The 18445-nt window shown below is 41.5% G+C and overlaps 2 protein-coding genes across 2 annotated transcripts in view; both read right to left on the bottom strand.

The window, feature by feature from the left end:
- The window catches only part of pbl (epithelial cell transforming 2 pebble), a 31132-nt gene extending 21685 nt beyond the window's left edge, over positions 1-9447 (bottom strand). Inside the window, exons 1-8 of the mRNA XM_080281204.1 lie at positions 9414-9447; positions 6074-6201; positions 5176-5306; positions 3655-3787; positions 3052-3261; positions 2244-2387; positions 1536-1673; positions 611-768 (exon numbers count right to left, since the gene is read on the bottom strand). Coding sequence (XP_080137330.1) covers positions 611-768; positions 1536-1673; positions 2244-2387; positions 3052-3261; positions 3655-3787; positions 5176-5306; positions 6074-6201; positions 9414-9447 — 1076 coding nt within the window. The remainder of the gene's footprint in view (positions 1-610; positions 769-1535; positions 1674-2243; positions 2388-3051; positions 3262-3654; positions 3788-5175; positions 5307-6073; positions 6202-9413) is intronic.
- A 5110-nt stretch (positions 9448-14557) lies between these two features.
- Positions 14558-18445, bottom strand: part of LOC145411148 (uncharacterized) — a 12723-nt gene continuing 8835 nt past the window's right edge. Inside the window, exons 7-12 of the mRNA XM_080281203.1 lie at positions 18073-18222; positions 17364-17445; positions 16532-16835; positions 16017-16136; positions 15493-15615; positions 14558-15174 (exon numbers count right to left, since the gene is read on the bottom strand). Coding sequence (XP_080137329.1) covers positions 15017-15174; positions 15493-15615; positions 16017-16136; positions 16532-16835; positions 17364-17445; positions 18073-18222 — 937 coding nt within the window. The 3' untranslated portion in view covers positions 14558-15016. The remainder of the gene's footprint in view (positions 15175-15492; positions 15616-16016; positions 16137-16531; positions 16836-17363; positions 17446-18072; positions 18223-18445) is intronic.

Genomic DNA, 18445 nt, shown 5'->3' with positions numbered 1-18445 from the left:
TATTTTGCAGACAAGTACATACACACAAATATATATCATGGGAAGAGTTAAACTTACATGAATGAAGTGCCTACTACTGTAGCAGTAAGGGTAAAAACACATGTAATATTAATATATTGGTACATCTCAATACAGTACTTCAACATTAATATACAGACCAGACACTGACACACACAAATATGTTAATAATTACTTTCAAACACAAGTTGAAAGATTTCTGGTCAAAGGAAAAGTGCATTAACATTACTATTACTCTCTGAACATCACTGTATAGTACCGAATACATATAAAGTTGGCAAGCAGTTGTAATGATATCAGAAAATATAACCCTTTCACTTCTATGATGCATTTCATATCTTCTTGCTGGTATAACTTTACCTATTGCAGTGTATGTAATAGTCTAACACTAGCCAGAATACTGTAGATGTAGCAGTAGTGTGACTTTACCTACTTAATATATGCAGGTGCAGTTTAATATAAGCCAGAGTACTGTAGATTATACAATAGTAGTAGTCTAACATTACAGTGCCCACTTTAGTACAAGATGGAATGGCCTAACATGTGCCAAAGTACTGTAGAAGCAGGGGTGGTCTAACATTACCTATCATACCTTGCCGGCGGAGCAGTGGGCAGGGTGGATGGTGAGTCATCCTGTGCCAGGTGTTGCACCGTCTCCCTCAAGCGCTTGCGGCGGCGACTGCGGGAGGAACCGCCGGGAGTGCTTGGCGAGGAGAACATCTGACGCGGACTCATGAGACTGCTCAGGTTCTGTTGGGAATGGCACAAAGTTAGGGAATAACATCACCAACATTTTATCTAAATTTCCCATATACCGTGTCTCATGAAATATGTGACAAACTTCAGCAGGCTGTTCTCAGAAAAATTCTGAGTTAAGAAATACTGCATCAACATGTGTTCATTCCTCATTTATTATGCTCAAGTTCTGTTGGGAATGGTGACAGATTAGAGACTGGTATCAGCAAAATTTTATTCACCACCACCACCACCACCATTAGGATCATCATCATCATCATCATCATCCTGCCTCTTTTTCCCCACCTGTAAGTGGGGTGAGGTGGGGTCCAAAAAGCAAGGAAGAAAAAATAACAAGAAAGTGATGGACATAATCATTTCATCCAAGCTTCCTATATTTTAAAACCTCCGTGCAGCCTTATGATGAACAATGTAAAACTTTTAAGTAAACAGTTAAGTCATCAGCAAATTAACAGTGAAACATGGAGTACTTGGAGAATGCAACATCTGAACCATATAATCACCAAGCCCTTGCCTTGTGACTGTGACCTTTGACTGATCATTCTAAATACTTCATCCTTTTTAACTCTCAACTCCTCCACCAAGTATGGTCTGATTTGGAGCAAGATTGAGTTACTAAACTGAACAGGTAAAGCAATGAGCCTTGTTGTTATGCTACCAAGATCTTTTATTAATCAAGCAATCAACTGCATAGACTAAAATATAAAACAGACACCATGACACAGAAAGGGTTAACAAAATTCAAATCCGTGTAAACTTACAGCATCTTCAAAGAGGTGCAGCTTCTCATTGGGACAAGCTTCCATCTGGATTGATGTCCAGAACCATTCTGACTTGACCACATAAGCCTTCAGAGGACAGTCAGGTGGTTTCTCTGTGATGGACTGGTCTTCTATTACCTGAAAAATATTAGTAATGTCACTTACATCTTTCTCCCTATGTGTCAAGTGGGGTTGGTGGAGGATTAGTGCCCCTCCCTGTAAAACAATTAACTCTAAGCCCTTGGCCACCCCGTTTGGGATATATGGCATCTGGCAATGACTTACATCTTCTTTCATGCCAACATCAGTCACCGCCATCATCATCATCTTAATCCATATCTACTATTATTTCAAAGAACAAAAAATATTCTATTATCTTATGAAGAGGTTGGCAGAATTTTGAAAATGCAAGACATAACAAATGGAAAAATCATAAATACACATCACAGCACTGTTACAAAAAGAATGTAGAATAACATACAATAAACATCAGCTATATGCTAACTGTGTTTAGAGCAACAAATTATCACACAAAAGCTAATGCCATCCTGAACAGATTAAGTTACTGTAGAGTGGAGGATGGAATGAAGGAAGCCAGAGAGAAAGGCCAAAAGAGACAAAATGAAAAGGGTATGAATGTTTATCTATGTCAGTCAATCTATCTAAATATCAGGGATATAAGAGAGGAGCTTGAACTCAAGAACTTACCACATGTGTTGCATTCTGGTCATCCAGAGTTGTAATAATACCATCATTCTGGCGCACCAGGTCTTCCATTTGACCCTGGTCCTCCTCAGGGAAACCCACCAGCACGATTCGCAGGTTTTGGAACACCTTTAGTTTGTACCTTGCCTGTAAAACAAACATGGTGGGTTAAATGTCACTTGTGAGGATATCCCCCCCCCATTTTTTTAACTTCATTACTGCCAAAACATGCTACAAAGCCTCCTATGCCAAATTGAATTCTGACCCTATAACTCACACATTCATCCCCTCCCTTTCCTCAGACTCACCACTGCCTCTGCATCTATAACCTTGTGCCACAAAAATACCAAGGTCTTATAAATAATTAAAACAATAATAATAATAATAATATACAGCAATAATTACTTCACACCTGGTGGTTTAGTGGGTAATTAAGGCGCTCCAGCTGGATTGAGCCTGTGTAGGTTTATACCCAAGGGTTGGTTAGGGTTTTCTGCTCATGTAATGCCACTCAGAGATGAGTGAGGCTGGTCACTTTCATCTTGAATGTCAGGACCAACGTGGCTAGCCCCAGCCTCCTATGCTCCTCACGGGGGAAAACAGGATTTGATGATGATAATGATTTTATCTGGTCTTCTGTTTCTGAACAGCACCAGTTCTATGTGTGCATTTCTATCTATCCATCTGTCTGTTACTATCTATGACATGACCAGTCCTCCCCTACCCCTCATCACTATCTAACCCGCACCACAACATTCTTGGGGTTAGCTCACATCCTGATAATCCTAGGGCCACAACAACAAGCTCTTACCATGGCTTCTGTATCTGCTCTGGCCGCCACCTCGTCCCTGTGTGCCCAAGCAGCATGTACCCATTCCTCCCCCATGACTGGTATGTTGAAGGTCACTGCGTACTGATACTTCTCACCCGTCGATGAGTATGCTAGCAGGTGTGTCACGTTCTCCTTGATTTCGTTCTTCACTCTTCCTCCCATATAGTGAACCAGCTTTAGCAGCCGGGACTGAAAGGAGGAATTGTAGTTTTAATAAAAGGTGGACAACCTTGATGAGTGGCTCTAGCTGCCTGCACCACGACTCTAACCCTGATAATAATGAGTCAGCAGCTTTGTAGCAGCAATGATTTCCATTTGGCCAATGCAGGATGCCAAGGTCGGTTCTAATATGACTAAAAAGAATTATCTTGCTTTAAGAAATCCAAATGAAAATGACAAGTTGGAAAAAAAAATGCTATTTGTTGTTTCCACACCAAGATGCCATCAACTGGTGAAAAAAGGCTCACATAATTATGATTGTGACATCACTTAAAAAAATAAATAAATAAATAGGGAATTACAGTACCAGTTCTGGGCATCCCTTTCATAGAACATTATAATACAGTACTGCACTGTACTTACAAGTTCCGTTTTCTTCCTGAATCCCGTGAACACGAGGACAACATCTTTCATCACCTGACAGAAGACTGGTCGCCTTGTGTATGTTAACGTACCATCCGCAGAATATTCTATTAACGCTGGTTTACCCAATAATCTGAAAATAACATATCAGTGAACATTCGCATTCGATGAATATTCACACCAATAAGTAACACTGAGGCCAAAGCAAACATCAGTGAGAAATTGTATTCCTTCATATCGAGTGCCAATGACAATAATGACTGTCAAAACACCAAGAGCCATATAGGCTTAAGTACACTACAAGAGGGGAAAAATTTTATTAACAAAAGTTTTAATTTAGAAATAAAATTATTCTATCTACACTCTGCAATGTCTAAAAACACTTGACTATGGTGGAAGACTTGCAATACAAAGACAGGTACAGAAAGCCCTCCATTTTGGCACATTTACGTCTGGCGGATTTGCTGCTGGAGGGAAAATTCAAAATATTTTACCCTTTATTTTGGCAACTAAAGTCCCACAATTTGCAAATAATTCCTGAGCACAAACCACTGCTGCCAAACAGTCTTTTAAAATACCAAATTTGAGATATGTGGCTTGCAAAATGCCAACCTGGCAACCCTATTATTTAGCCCAGTCAGCTGGGACTGTATACAAGATCTGATCACTCACTATTTCAACAAGAACCAAGAAGAAAACAAGCAAGCAAATGATAGAGGCACCTGAACATGTAAATGTAGAAGATGACATGGAAGATGAGCACAGCCTGTCAATGGATATTGACTTTGAAGGTTTTGATGAAATCGTGGCAGAAGCAGAAGAACAGAGGCAGTGGTGGCGGAGGGCGGAGGAAAGGCCCGCAAGGGGGGCCAAGGAGTTGGACGTTAGCCTAACTTCGTCAGCTTTGGATACTAGTTTAGTCTATCAGAACACAGCAATATCTGTTTTGGGCTGGTTTTCAAAAGTTATGTTAATATACTAATACTTATTTCCTCTCAACAACAGGGCGACATGGAGGTGATTTGTTTGTGGCCACCCTTTACGGGATTATGGCATCTGGCAATAGATAGATCGACAGACTTATTACCTCTCAACAATGGAATAAAGGTGGAAAAGAAGAAAAATCAAGCTTTATACTCACCCCTCGGAACCAATTAAAATTTTCCCCACTTGATTAAGCCCTTGGCTTTGGTGAAGTTACTCTGGCACCAGTTAGTCGCCAAAATGGAAGGCTTACTGTACTACAGTTCGCAATACGTCAGTACTGTGTCATGATTCTACTGTTTAATGTATTACATCTCACCAATTAGACCAAATTCATCTTAACTTGGCAGAAATTAACATCCTTTTGTGACATATTTCCTGTACCTTAGCCAGAATAATTTTGATTCCTTTCAACTAGCACCAAATTCTAATTTCAATCTCTTGTTACAGCACAGCATTTAAGATGGAAAGATGGCAATTTTTTCCAAGTTAAAGTGAACCATGTACAAAAAGACAGTAATATTATTCTCAACATACCTCACTCCTGCCTTGTTCAGTTCTTCAAATTCTGGGTTTTCAAAATCGGCTAATATATAATACGTACAAAAGGCAGTATCTGACACATACTCCAGTCCTGTCTCTGATGCTACCACAGGAACACTGAATTTCTGAAATAGAAAGAAAATTACATTATGATAATCATCATCATTAGTATCATAAACATTTATTATGGATATGAATGGTATCAGTAGGATCTATTGGAAATTACCCATCATTATACATGGGATCAGTAGGATTTTGTCATCATGATCATTGCCTTTATTCAAACTCCACATCACATAGTTATGAATGACATAAGCAGGATCTAATCATCACCCTAACCCTCTTTCCCAACTAAAGATGAGATGAAATAGGATCCATAAAGAAGGAAATAGACAGTACAAAAGTGGGAGTCCTAACAAAAGCTAGAGATAATGGAAAACAGCATCAGAATAACTAAAAAACAGTCACTGGAAGAGGCCATAAACTCATACACATCATTCATGAGCAGTTTAACCCTTCGCTACAAAACCCTTCCACAGCCACACCTGTACATAAAGCATTGGGTGGGGGGTTGGATCAGGCCTCCAGTGACATAGAGTGGTGTTCCTCAGCACTGTATCACCAGCTACAATACCCTACCCTAACCGAACCACAGCTTATTAAACCAAACCAAACCAAACCCACCTAATAAAGCAATTTTTCTTTCCTTTGCCAAAAAAAGTTTCTTTATCAGCCACACTGACCTAACCTACCAAACTAAACTCATTTGAACCTCACTAAACCAACCAAGCTTAATTTTTTGCCTCTGCAGTCTCTGTTTCTGTATCGTCAGCTAGACTACCCTAACTAAACTAAACTAAACTCAACCAAGAAAACTTCACCTAACTTTTACCTTTGCAGCCTCTGTTGTTTCTGTATCATCTACCAGACTGCCAACAAGACAGATGCGAGGGTCTCCGGTGGCGTCAACATCTGCGTGGCTGGCAGCCGTCACATCCGCATGGCTTGTGGTGGTAACGTCTGATAAAACATTGCAAAGAATTCCTGTAATAAATACAAATGGTACCAGCCAAACTTATACCAATATTACTGTTACCCTATTTATACCATAGCTACATCATCCTAGTATTTCAAAATCTTGGCTCCACCTCACAAACAAATTAAATATGAGTACACTTTGTTTTTGTGCGAGCTCAAGTACCTGAGTGTAGTACCATTGTGGTGGACGCAAGTTTCCGTACTCAGACAAGAAGTGTACCCAACAAAAACTGCACATGCACAGCTGATGATGCCATGAACACTTTGCCTACCTCATCCTGTGTCAGTCCCTTATAAAGATGATACATTAGATTGAGCTATATTTTTACTCCAGTGGAAATGGATATCACAGTAAGGGATGTTTGAAATTCAAACCCATTCTTCTCTTGCCATAACTCCGTGTGCAGTGTGAGGTGAATTATAAAAGTTAGAGGGATTTGGGGGAGCAAAGCCCCCTCACACCCAGCTGTAAGTGCCTACTGAGCAAAGCATCTGTGATGCCATCTGCTGTGCAAGCACAACTGTTATTTAGTCTGCTACACTGTAACAGGGGAAAAATAAAATGTAAATGTATAAAGGAGGAAGTAGTTACTCTACTGTTGGGAGCAGAGCAGCTTAATGAAGAAAGATGACCAGTGCTATGAAGGTCTTAACGCAAAAAAAAGAGAACCAAGGCAGGAGGATATAAAACGATGGCATGAGGTGTGTTAGCATTAACAGTGAAATATATATGGGTCTGAGAGAAAAGTCATGAGTACAAGCAATGGAAATTGGGCTGTCAATCCCAAAGTTTTTTATACCGTCAGTGAAAACATTGGTAATGGTGTTGAAGAAGAATGTCTTCACACAATGGCATCAATCAAACCAAGCAGCTCTGCTGCCTTATTATATAAAGGTCCCTCAACCCTCCCTATCCTCGAAAAGAAAGATGGACTTCAGGAGAAGGGCCACTTCATCCTGCAGTCCACTGGGTTCATGTAAAGATGAGCCTGGGGATCCAACAACAACAAAGTATAAGTTTGAAAACAATGGTAATGCATCTGATGAGTCTCAATAGTAAATATCTGCATCCAGCATGTGTCACAAGTGTAATGCTGTATCCTAGTGAGACCTGGGCAGTAAAGGAAGATGATACCGGTATTCATAAGCTCAAACATGCAAAAATGACAATGATTAGATGACAGTATAGTGCATACTTGAATGTGAGGCCTGGGGGACTAGGATTACAAATGAAGAGTTGTGTAGGAGGATGGGGCTGGAGTGTATAGGGGCTGTGATGACGAGGGGCAGAGAGAGATGGTTTGGGGATGCTGAGAGGATGGAGGATGACAAATGGGTGTGGTAGGTGAAAAGTGTGAATGTCAGGGATAGGGATGAGCAAGGCAGACTGAAAAAAAACCTGGGATGGGGTCACAGAGTATGACCTCAGGGATAAGGGACTGAAAAGAGATGCTGCCAGACAGAGTAGTGTGGAGATCCACTTTTAGGTGTCCAAGGCTGAAGCAAGCAGGCATGTTGGAGCGTTTAGGCTATGAACAATACGACTATTAGAGGTTGAAATTATGGATAATATGACAGTGAGAAAAAAAATAATTAAATAGGTACCAGAATTAAACTGAGAAATATTAAAATACTGTACATAATAAATGACTGTAAAGATACCAGAACAAGCCTTGGCGGTACCAGTGAAAAATTATACCATACTGTAGTCAGCTTGTTTTCATCTGAGGGAACCGGGTCACACTCATGACTTGAATACCAAGTAATGGTTCCATAAAATTCAGTACACCATAGCTATCACGTAGAAATGAGCCTCCTTGGTTAATAGTCAAATTTACCTTCCAATCTGCCAATATATGGCCAGCAACTATGCTGCAACTGAGTTAGAATCTTTGTCAGGTTGGAGTAAATTCCCTACAGTGTGTTTCCACCCTTTCAGATTTTCTTTGTTTTCAACTGGGTATTTTAAAAAGACATATTAGAAAAACAAGCTACCATACTGTACATGAACATGATAAGCCTTAATGGCAGAAGAGGTGCAAAATTAATTAAATACATTTTCAACTGTCCAAGTGACAACACATTGAAAAACTGCCTACACAACCCTGAACCAAAAAATGCTAAAATAACAGGTTAAGCATTACACACACACACACACACACAAAGACAAAACACTGCTGTACACATGAAAACATTCAGAAACACGATGTGATGAGCTCTGAGGCTAAACAGATACTAAATATTCATAGTTAAGTGGCTAATCAAGCTTAAAAATCATTAAATACACAATACATTCTCTCCTAGGCCACTAATGTACACTGTAAATAATGTTACCAAAATCTGGAGCAAGCCTTTCTGTGAGAACATGGTCTGCCATGCCATGTTGGTCAACAAACTCCAAAATTTCAAACTGCGAGTCACAGTGCATGCTTAGAAATATGTAAATACACTATACACTCTCTACGGCTACTAATGCACACTGCAAATCAATAAGCTGGTACTGAAGTTCGGTTGTTTGAGTGGAAACATTAGTAAACATTGTCTGCCATGTCCAGGAACTAAATATTCACACTGAGTGGCTATACATGCTTAAAAATACACAAATACTTCATACATACTAGCTCTGGCCACTCATGCACTCTACAGATTAATATAATGTTGCCAAAATGTGGATGTAGGAGTGAAAAATTTGGTAAACATAATCTGTTGAGTCTTGGAGGTAAACATACATTAAATATTCACACTTTGATTGACTATGCAAGCTCAGAAATACATAAATGCAGCACATACACCCTCCATGGCTACTCACGCAACTGCAGGCAACGGTAGGAAGCACAATTACACAATAATCCCTCTCATTTCACCAATTTACAGCTCTTGAGGCCTTTCCTGTGGGCAGCCCTCATTCATTTTCACTCTCACTTCACTAAATTCACGGCCAAAATCCACCAGGGCGTATTTTCAGGCCCGGAAAGGGAGTCAGAAGGGGATACTGCGATTAATAATGATTAATAACACGATCCAGATGACCAAAACTTGTCTGGTCAGTTGGTCAAGGCTAATAGTGGGCAACCCCTCACACCTTCCTCATTACGCTATTTTAACCCCACTTCCAGCCACTTCTCCCAAATTTCCCCACTCCAACTATCTCTAGAGCCGCGGAATCGTCGCCATTAATACACTGGACTCACCACTGAGGATAATAGACGGCTGCGTTTGTTCAGCCATTTTCGTGAAAGTGTCTAAGAATATCAAACAATCCAACGTCCGCACAGGTGGACCGCAGACTCGCTCTTCCTCGCCTATTTTCTCCTTAATTTCCGCCTTTCCTTCCTCTTCTTCATCATCAGACAGTGCGCTGTGTATTCCAGATCAAGGCTATCTCTTTGTCAGTCACTTTAGGTGCCTCGGAATAGGGTAAATCTCCACTTATTCGGCGAATTATAGCAGCATTCCACAGGGTGCCATTTAAACTGTTGCTGTAGTGACGTCACGGAGGACAAGTGAAGAGCGGATGCGCACACCAACATCCCCAGCACTTCCTTGGATCCCATTCACAAAATTATACTTACCATTGATTCTCGCATTTACTCTCATTTACAAGGAGTTCTAATATTCTTCTATGATCGAAAAGCGACCAAGGAACTCGGGATGCGCACGCAAGGACAATCATAGGCCTCAATTCACAAAAATAATACTTACCATCAACTCCCTCTCCATACTATGAATTCCATTTCATATTCCTGTTTACAAAAGACCGTAAGACTTTTTTTTACGATAGACAAATTTCCACAGAAGCCAGGATGCTCACACCAGCAGCCTCATGGGACTCCACAAAATTGTAGCTAACTCTACCATCAGCTCCCTCTCGTATTTCTATTGACGAAGGAGCTTGATATCCTTTTATAATAAACAAGTTTCCATAAGTCAGCTGATTATCGGTTCCCTTGCAAACACAACTATGACCAGTTGTTAGAAGAATGAAGTATTGGTTTGTCTAGTAACCAAGGAGACTCATTTCTGCCTCATAAATATAGCTCATCGAAGTTTATGTAGCCATCCACGGCATAGTATATAAAATTGCGGGAGTGGCCCAGCTCCCTCAGATGAAACAAACCGACTACAGTGAAAAGATAGTCTTTTCTATAGTCCTCCCTACAAAAACCAGTTACAAAAGGGAACCTCTTTTCACCTTAACCTTGCCTAAAATTGGCATCTCTCCGGGGTAACGAAAGATTATAATGATGCCAGTCATGAAGAGGCGCAACAGAATGGAACAGTAGCAATGTTTTTTTTTTTTTCTGCCTTTTAGCTGCCGGAAATAAGCTGCAAATGGACAATCTAAGCAAGTGAAAGCGAAAAGAGTATAGTTAGCCATTGTCAGCATTCTCTTTCTCACTACAAGGTCGCTCTCCCAAACTAAATGCAACTAACTGTAGATAGCGATAATAAACTAATACTTCTGTCTTCGGAAAGAAGGTTTAATCAAATTTATCAGCTTCCTCTCGTTAATTTATGTCTGCAGGAAAGACGATGAAAGAATGAGACGTAAGCCCCTCCCTCCCCAATCTCTCTCGATCAATACCCTGGCCTTACCTAGATTTGCTTTCTAACTACAGGGAAGGGCAAACAGATTCTTCTCATGTCAGTCCTACAAAAATAAATACCAGTTACGAGCGTAGTCTTTTTATGTGTTCTACTCTGAGCATAGACCTGATAGCCTGTTCCCAAAGGGCAAGAATTTCCCATCTAGCATATGCACGCACCTTCACATGTCCCCGATATATTCTGGGTGAGGCTGTGGGAGAGTCGTCAGTGGGAGAGAAATCCACACAGGAGAAAGTTCATCTCCAAGTAAGGCTGTGTTGAACATGTCTATCAGGGGCTGGGTTACCTATATGAGCCAGGATTCACTATGGTAGGTTTAGTTTAACCTGACAAAGATCCCTAACCCCTTTCTGCTAGATTGGTGGCAAAGTGTGCATAGTACTGCCGATTTAACTATGCCCTTTTCACCTTACCTTGGCACATGTTTTCGTCCTTTTGCACCTAATTTCCCGTAGTTCGGTGGCAGTATTAGACACGGTTACAGCTCTTCATCCTATCCATAGAACTTCTTCTTGACTAGCATCATATTCTAGTATTATTCTCTTGTTACAGCTATATCACGTTAGGATGCAATTAACGGAAGAAAGGAAGACGAACATCAGAGCTATGACTCGCATGGTTTCCATCTGACAAAGCTCCGTAACCCCTTTTCAGCATAGCTGATGGCCAGGTGTGGTGTGGTCGGTGGATAAATTTCACTGATAACCAAGGAGATTCATACTTACTTCATAACTAAGACTCGTCAAACTTCATACAACCATAACTTTGTGCTCAAGCTATAAAAGCGACTAAGTTCCGTCATATGAAAACAAACCGGCTGTATCAGTAACGACCACCGAAATCAGGCTATAGTCACTTCATTCAGGTCTACCTCACATGACTCTTTTATGTATGTGACTAGTCCTATTCGTACAAGGACATGGTGCTGGAGAGAGACGCCTTCATGTGCTGGCACTGATATAGCCGGGTAGGTGTGCGGCCTGGCTAAACAAACGTCCCTCAGCTGCCTCTCTGTCCCCCACAAGATGGACTGTGGACTCCAGAAAATGGCAACTTCAGCCTGCAGTCCACTGGGTTCACGTCCAGAAAAGCATGAGTCGACCACAAAAACGAGGCGAATAAAATCGATTAAAACCAGCAACAACAATAGTAGAAGTAGTAGTAGTAGTAGTAGTAGTAGTTAGTAGTAGTAGTAGCAGTAGTAGCACGTAGTAAATGTAGTTGCAGCAGTAATAGGTAGAAGTAGTAATAGTAGTTGTAGTAGTAGTAGTAGTAGTAGTATTGGCAACTCTTGCCTCATGTGAAGGTGAACCCACTAAGTTGCCCGCATCTTGCATTCCACCATATTCCTTTCGGGGGAGAGGGTGGAAGTTGAAGGAACGTTTGTATAACAGAGCAGTGGAGCAGCTCGGTTATATCTGTGCCACCACGCGAAGGCGCCCCTCTCTCATAACTAAAATGTCATGAGATTACTTGCTACTTTCTCTTGTCTACATTCACTGCTTATCTATGTCTACCCCATGGCATACAGATATAGAGGGAGTGTAGCATGTGACTCTCTCTCTCTCTCTCTCTCTTAATAGCACTCATTCTGACCTGCTCACGCACATCCTCAACACCACACATACACAACACTCATTACATTGAGAGAGAGAGAGAGAGATTCGACACATCCCCAAACAAGGTCTAAGTTAAACAAACAGCATTAAAATGTATGTTTATGCAACCATGTTTCATAACTTACGATCAGAAGTGTACCAAATTTTTTCGTACTATTTCCTGCCGGTTTTTTTCAGATTGGGAGAGTAGTTTCATGCTGGCGGGTTTATTTTCTTCAGTTCTATAGTTCTTTCACGTTAACTTGGCCTAGATTTTCGTCCTCTTGCAGTTTTTTTTTTTTTTTTTTTTTTTTACATAGGTCACTGATAGAATAAGACAATGCTATGACTCTACAGACCTCCCATAGCACCTCCTCCTGACTAGCATAATATTTTAGGACTAATCTCTTATCACAGTTCAACATTAAATATGGAGAGATGGCAAGTGTAGGCCAAGTTAGAGTAAATGGGATACAGATCTGTACTAAGCTCTACAAAATTCATCTAACATTATCCTTCAGTATCTTCTTCGTTAAGAATCTGCCCTAAGATAGATCAGATCGTCTGTGAGTAGACTTACCGTTGTCACAATATCTTGATAAAGACTATCAAAATGAATAACTAAATCTGTTCGCTGTATCAACAGACACATCACAACAGTTATCGTGAACAACGAAGAGTTTTATGTTCCCTTGATTGTTGTTGCTGTTGTTTAAAGCTAGTCTGTTTGGTCCATCAGACCCTTCGACCACAGGTAAGCAGCTGCTTCTGTGGTGCCCTCCTACAGGTACAGCACAGTACATAAGTACTGTACGTACATCTGGTGCCCCCTTATGGTAGACAGTGCCTGGGTCGGACCAGGGTTCTTCCTCACGACAAGGTGCAGGGAAGATAAGGACGTTTGGCTAGTAGCTGGACACCACAGCTGCTCCAGCCAGTGTGCTCAGCGCCACCACGTGTAGGCTCCTTGTCAATGCTTGTTTCTTAGGTAATACTAAAAAGTGAGTAACAGGTTAACATTATCGCTGTTTATTTTATTTATGGATAACAGGCAACTGACTGAAGTCCGTGGATGACTAGACCAACTGCATATACATGATTCCCCGTTCGAACTTCGCCACCATGGCAGAGTTTTATTCATCCTGACCGTCACTTCACATTCGAGGAGAAACTCTGCTCTTGAACGAACTTAATAAGGACTCATGCAGGTACAAATGCAGGTAAACATGGACTGAATACAGACAGAAATAGATATACGTCGACTGATAGATACATGTTCAGGTAAGCATCAGCTGATAGATATACCTGAACTGACTAGATACAAACAGAGATAAAAGCTGAAGGAATACTGAATTTCAGTGTAATAAAATATTGGAGCATACGGGTGTGAGGTGGTTGGAGGGAGAGGCATAGCCCTTTCACCTTAAGTTAAGATTTTCGTCTTTTCCATGGCACTTTTGCGTGACTAGCATATTATTCTAGTGATAATCTATTGTTACAAATCAGCATTCACAATGGAGACACGGCAATTTTAGGTCAGGTTAGTGTGAAAAGAGTACATAGACGAGGCGGAGAGACAAAAAGGAAATATTATGAGGGTGTATGAAACTGAGATGGTTTGGAGAAGGAACCCAAGAATGAGACAGAAAGAAAAGGTGGAAGAATATCTGAAGGAGGAGGAATGAGACGGTTTGGTCATGTGGAAAGGATGTAGGATGAGAAATTGCCTAGAGAAGTGTATATACAGTAAGTGAGGTGTAGGGGGAGACCAAGGATGAGATTGAGGAACGAGGTAGAGAGGTACATGAAAGAGAGGGTTGAGTTGGTGGGGGGACAGCCTGATGGTCCTCCTTTACATGATAAAGGCGTTTTGTGATAGAGCTGAAACCTAGGTCTTTGCCGAGTAGGGACACAGAATATTACTGGAACTGGTGGACGTGGTGGCAATTATGCTGGATATGATGGTGATGGTGGTGGAGACTGTGGCATTATGGTGGCGATGTTGCTACTCTTTCTCACTTTTCCAACCAGTTTCGGAGGAAGGGTATGGTGGAAGGGGGAGGGAGTTCTTCTTAGTTATCCTTGTCTTATTCTAGTAAAATTCTAATCAGATCACACTCTTGCGGGGACTACTTAACATGGAACAACTGGCCTACTCTTCTTACGCTCTGATGTGATGATAGTGGTGATGGAAACAGAGCCTGACAAAGATGGTGATGATTTTATTCCTTTACAACTACAGACTAACACGACTCGATGATCTTGTACTCGTGGTGGTGATAATGATGACAGTGTAGTGGAAAAAATAAATTAACGTCTAAATCCTCTTAATTATTTGTGGATGAACTGCTAGGGGTGGTGGTAATGATGGTGAGGGTGGCGATGATAATGATAACGAGGGGGAAAAAGATAAATAGGAAGTAGGTTAGCCTCTTGGTATTTCGTGGTATATCTTTGCAACTATAGAATAACACAGGGAGGTGCCTCCGTAGTGGCTGGTATGGCGTGTGGTGTGATGATGATGACAACGAGGGGAAAAGATAGAGAGGAAGTAGCTTAGCCTCTTGGTATTGCGTGGTATATCTTTGTAACTATAAAATAACGCAGCCAGATGCATCGGTAGTGTCTGGTATGGCACGTGGTGTGATAATAGGCCCTCCCATCACCACCACCTGCACCACACCAACCTGTCCACCCCCTGACATGTGGCGTACCCATTGGCTTTTTTCTAGGTCCACGTCTGTAGTGCCTGAGACAGGAAAGGAACACAGACTTAATGGCCTCTGTTTATTATTATTATTATTATTATTATTATTATTATTATTATTATCATCATCATTATCATTATTATTATTATTATCATTATTATTATATCCTGTGATATGGAACAGGTAGGTGGACACAGAGCTAAAAATGTCGGTATTGCGATTCCCATTACCACCACCATCATTACTACTACTACTAGTCCTACCATTACAACTACTACTACTACTACAACAATTACTACTACAACCACAACTACTCCTCCTCCTACTGCTACTACTACAAGTAGTAAAAATATTCCTACCTTTAGTGTACATGAAAGACGTATTCAAGTTGACAATTGAAGGCTGTGATGTCATAATCCAGGAGTTGAGACGAGAGATGGTTTGGTCAATGTCCTCCCACTCTCCCCTGCCGCACCAGCCACCTGCACGGAAAGGTTCAATTAACAGACAAGGCAAAATGTATCTGCTTATACTTGTAGCCTAAAGAGCCGTATTATTTGCACCGATAGCATGTACAGCCCCGCCCCCCTGGCCTACCAAGCAATATCCATGATGTGGTTAATCTGAGTAATAATTGGTAGTGTACACGCACGCACACACACACACACACACACACACACACACACACACACACACACACACACACACACACACAAAGCTAGCTTCTAAAGTTTAATCCAACACTTGCTGTGAAGGTCTCTCGTAAAGCGAATAGGTGTGGTGTGTGTGTGTGTGTGTGTGTGTGTGTGTGTGTGTGTGTGTGTGTGTGTGTGTGTGTGTGTGTGTGTGTGTGTGTGTGTGTGTGTGTGTGTGTGTGACTGACCTGGAGATTCGAGGTGTGGTAGGAAGGCCTTGCACTGCAGCCCGGGTGTGGTAGATGTGGTGATTTTGGTGGCTTCGTATCCATCACCGTTACTTACAACACCGGGGAGACCATCAATACCTGAGGCAAGGGAAACGGTGCACATATATCGTTATCATCATCATCATCATCATCACCATCATTAGCATTATTATTATTATCATTACTACTATCATTATCACTATTATCATCTCATCGCAACATACAACAATCATCATCAGCCTGTCTGTCTAATTATTTATCTATATATGAGTTCATCAGTCTTTATCACTCTAGCCATTTATCTCTATTTATATTTATACAGAGAGAGAAAGAGATAGAAACAATGTAAGTTAAAGAAAGAACCAAAGACGTATCACCCCACATCTCACCCTTACCCTGGTCAGTACACCATTAAGTTATGTATAAAAATAGTTCTCTCTCTCTCTCAGCTCACTCTCAAGCGGCGTAATAAAAACAGTTCTCTCTCAGCTCACCCTCGAGTGGCGTATCTGATAAATTAAGCGTCTCCTCGCCCTTGAGCATCTCCTCCAAGGTTTCACTCTGCTTGCTCCTCTGAGACGATAGTTTTTCTTTCTCCTCCTCTCCATTTTCCTCCTCTCCTCCCCCTCCTTCCTCCTGGTCTTGGTTGGACTTAAAAGAGCTCTGCGCGTCCTTCTGCTCCTCTCCTACGGTATACACGACGCGGACGAAGAAGGAGAATTTGTTGGCTATGTGGCCGGGGCTTTCCAGCATCCACACGGAGGCGCTGGTGGGGCGGCCGGCTTTGAGAGGCAGGACCTGGGGCGTGGAGGACGAAAGAAGGAAAAAAAAAATGAGTTGTGGGAGGGCAGCGAAATGGCAGGAGACAGGACGACATGGAGGCGATTTGTTTGTGGCCACCCCTTATGGGATTAAGGGGTCTGGCTACAGACAGATAGATAGATAGATGAATAAATAAATATGTAAAAATCCAAACATGCATCCATCCATTCACCCATCCATCCATCCATGTACATAAATATCACACAAATGCAAGATTATTCCCTCCACCCATAAGACATACATTGCATTTTACTCTTGCTATAAACCAAACGATCTATTAGTAATATCTGTGACACAGATGAAGACGAGATTAGCAGGAAAGAGGGTGATGATGATGATGATGATGATGATGATGATGATGATGATGATGATGATGATGATGATGATGATGATGAATACTGAGATGAAAATTAAGACGAGTATGTAGAAGATGCTGTCGTTAATAATAATAATGACGATGATAATGACGATGGCGATGATGATGATGATGATGCCAGTACCCACCTGCATGTTAATCAGTGTAAGGCCGGGAATCGAGTGGCACCAGGACAGAGCTCGCTGGATCAACTCAGGAACTGTCTCTTCCCTGCAATTAAACATATTATATAATTATATATATAACACAATATTCTGCCTTCGGAGGATTTTATTCAGCTCAGGAGACCTCAGCTAGTAGTGAAGGAGATAATGAAGGCTATTATTTAAATACACCAATTAGTTGTGTTGAGTGAAATAATCTAAGGCCTCGTCCGCATCACATGCCTCCTGGTGCGGGGCACTGAAGGAGGGAGTTCAGAATCAGTGTAATTTTCAAATTCCCGCCACATCCTCCCACGTCCGAGAAAGAAATAAGAAACTGAAAAAAGGAGGGAGTGAAGATTAAGAAAGAGAGGAAGAAAGAGTGATGGGGAGAGAAGGGAGGAAAGGGAGAAGTGAAGGGTAGGAGTTGGGCACTTGTAGGGGGTTAAAGTGATGGCAGACTCAACCGCATCCAATGTGGCCAAAAACTCAAGCCCACACCCTGGAGGATGTCCTACAGAGGGGATACAGAGGACTAGTGTTGCTATGGAAAGGATGTATAGGCTTAGCACTGCTATGGAAAGGATACTGAGGCCTAGTATTGCCACATTCACCACTGAGCTACGAGGAATAAGCCACAAGAGACCGGAGTTCATGGCCAAGGTAAGGTGAAAGGAGTATAGCGAATACTGACCTGCTGATTGCGTTCGTAGATGATTTTGGCGGGAAGTCCTTGATGGCCACGACGGTAGATGAGGTTGGGAGCTTCCTGGGGTTCTGTGTGCCTAACCTCGGGTCGCCTCGATACTGGGTTAGCATATACAGACGCAGCCATCGACAGTACCTGCGAAAATGTCAACGATGAAGAAAAGGAAGGAGACAAGGCACACTGTATGAAAAAAGAAAATGAAGACAGAGAGAAATAGGCCTGTTACCTGAAGTATGAACTTTTGTTATATATCTAATTTGTTTTTTCTTCACCTGTTCATCTTTATAATAAAATGGGAGAAAATGGTGGACAGAGACTGAGAAAAATAATTGAAGGAATCATCTGGGTCAAGGTGAAT

Source organism: Coenobita brevimanus, chromosome 88 (genome assembly GCF_032717465.1).
Source record: "Coenobita brevimanus isolate Jiangsu-jjx chromosome 88, ASM3271746v2, whole genome shotgun sequence".
Lineage (NCBI taxonomy): Eukaryota > Metazoa > Arthropoda > Malacostraca > Decapoda > Coenobitidae > Coenobita > Coenobita brevimanus.
This window is presented reverse-complemented; position numbering and strand designations above follow the sequence as displayed.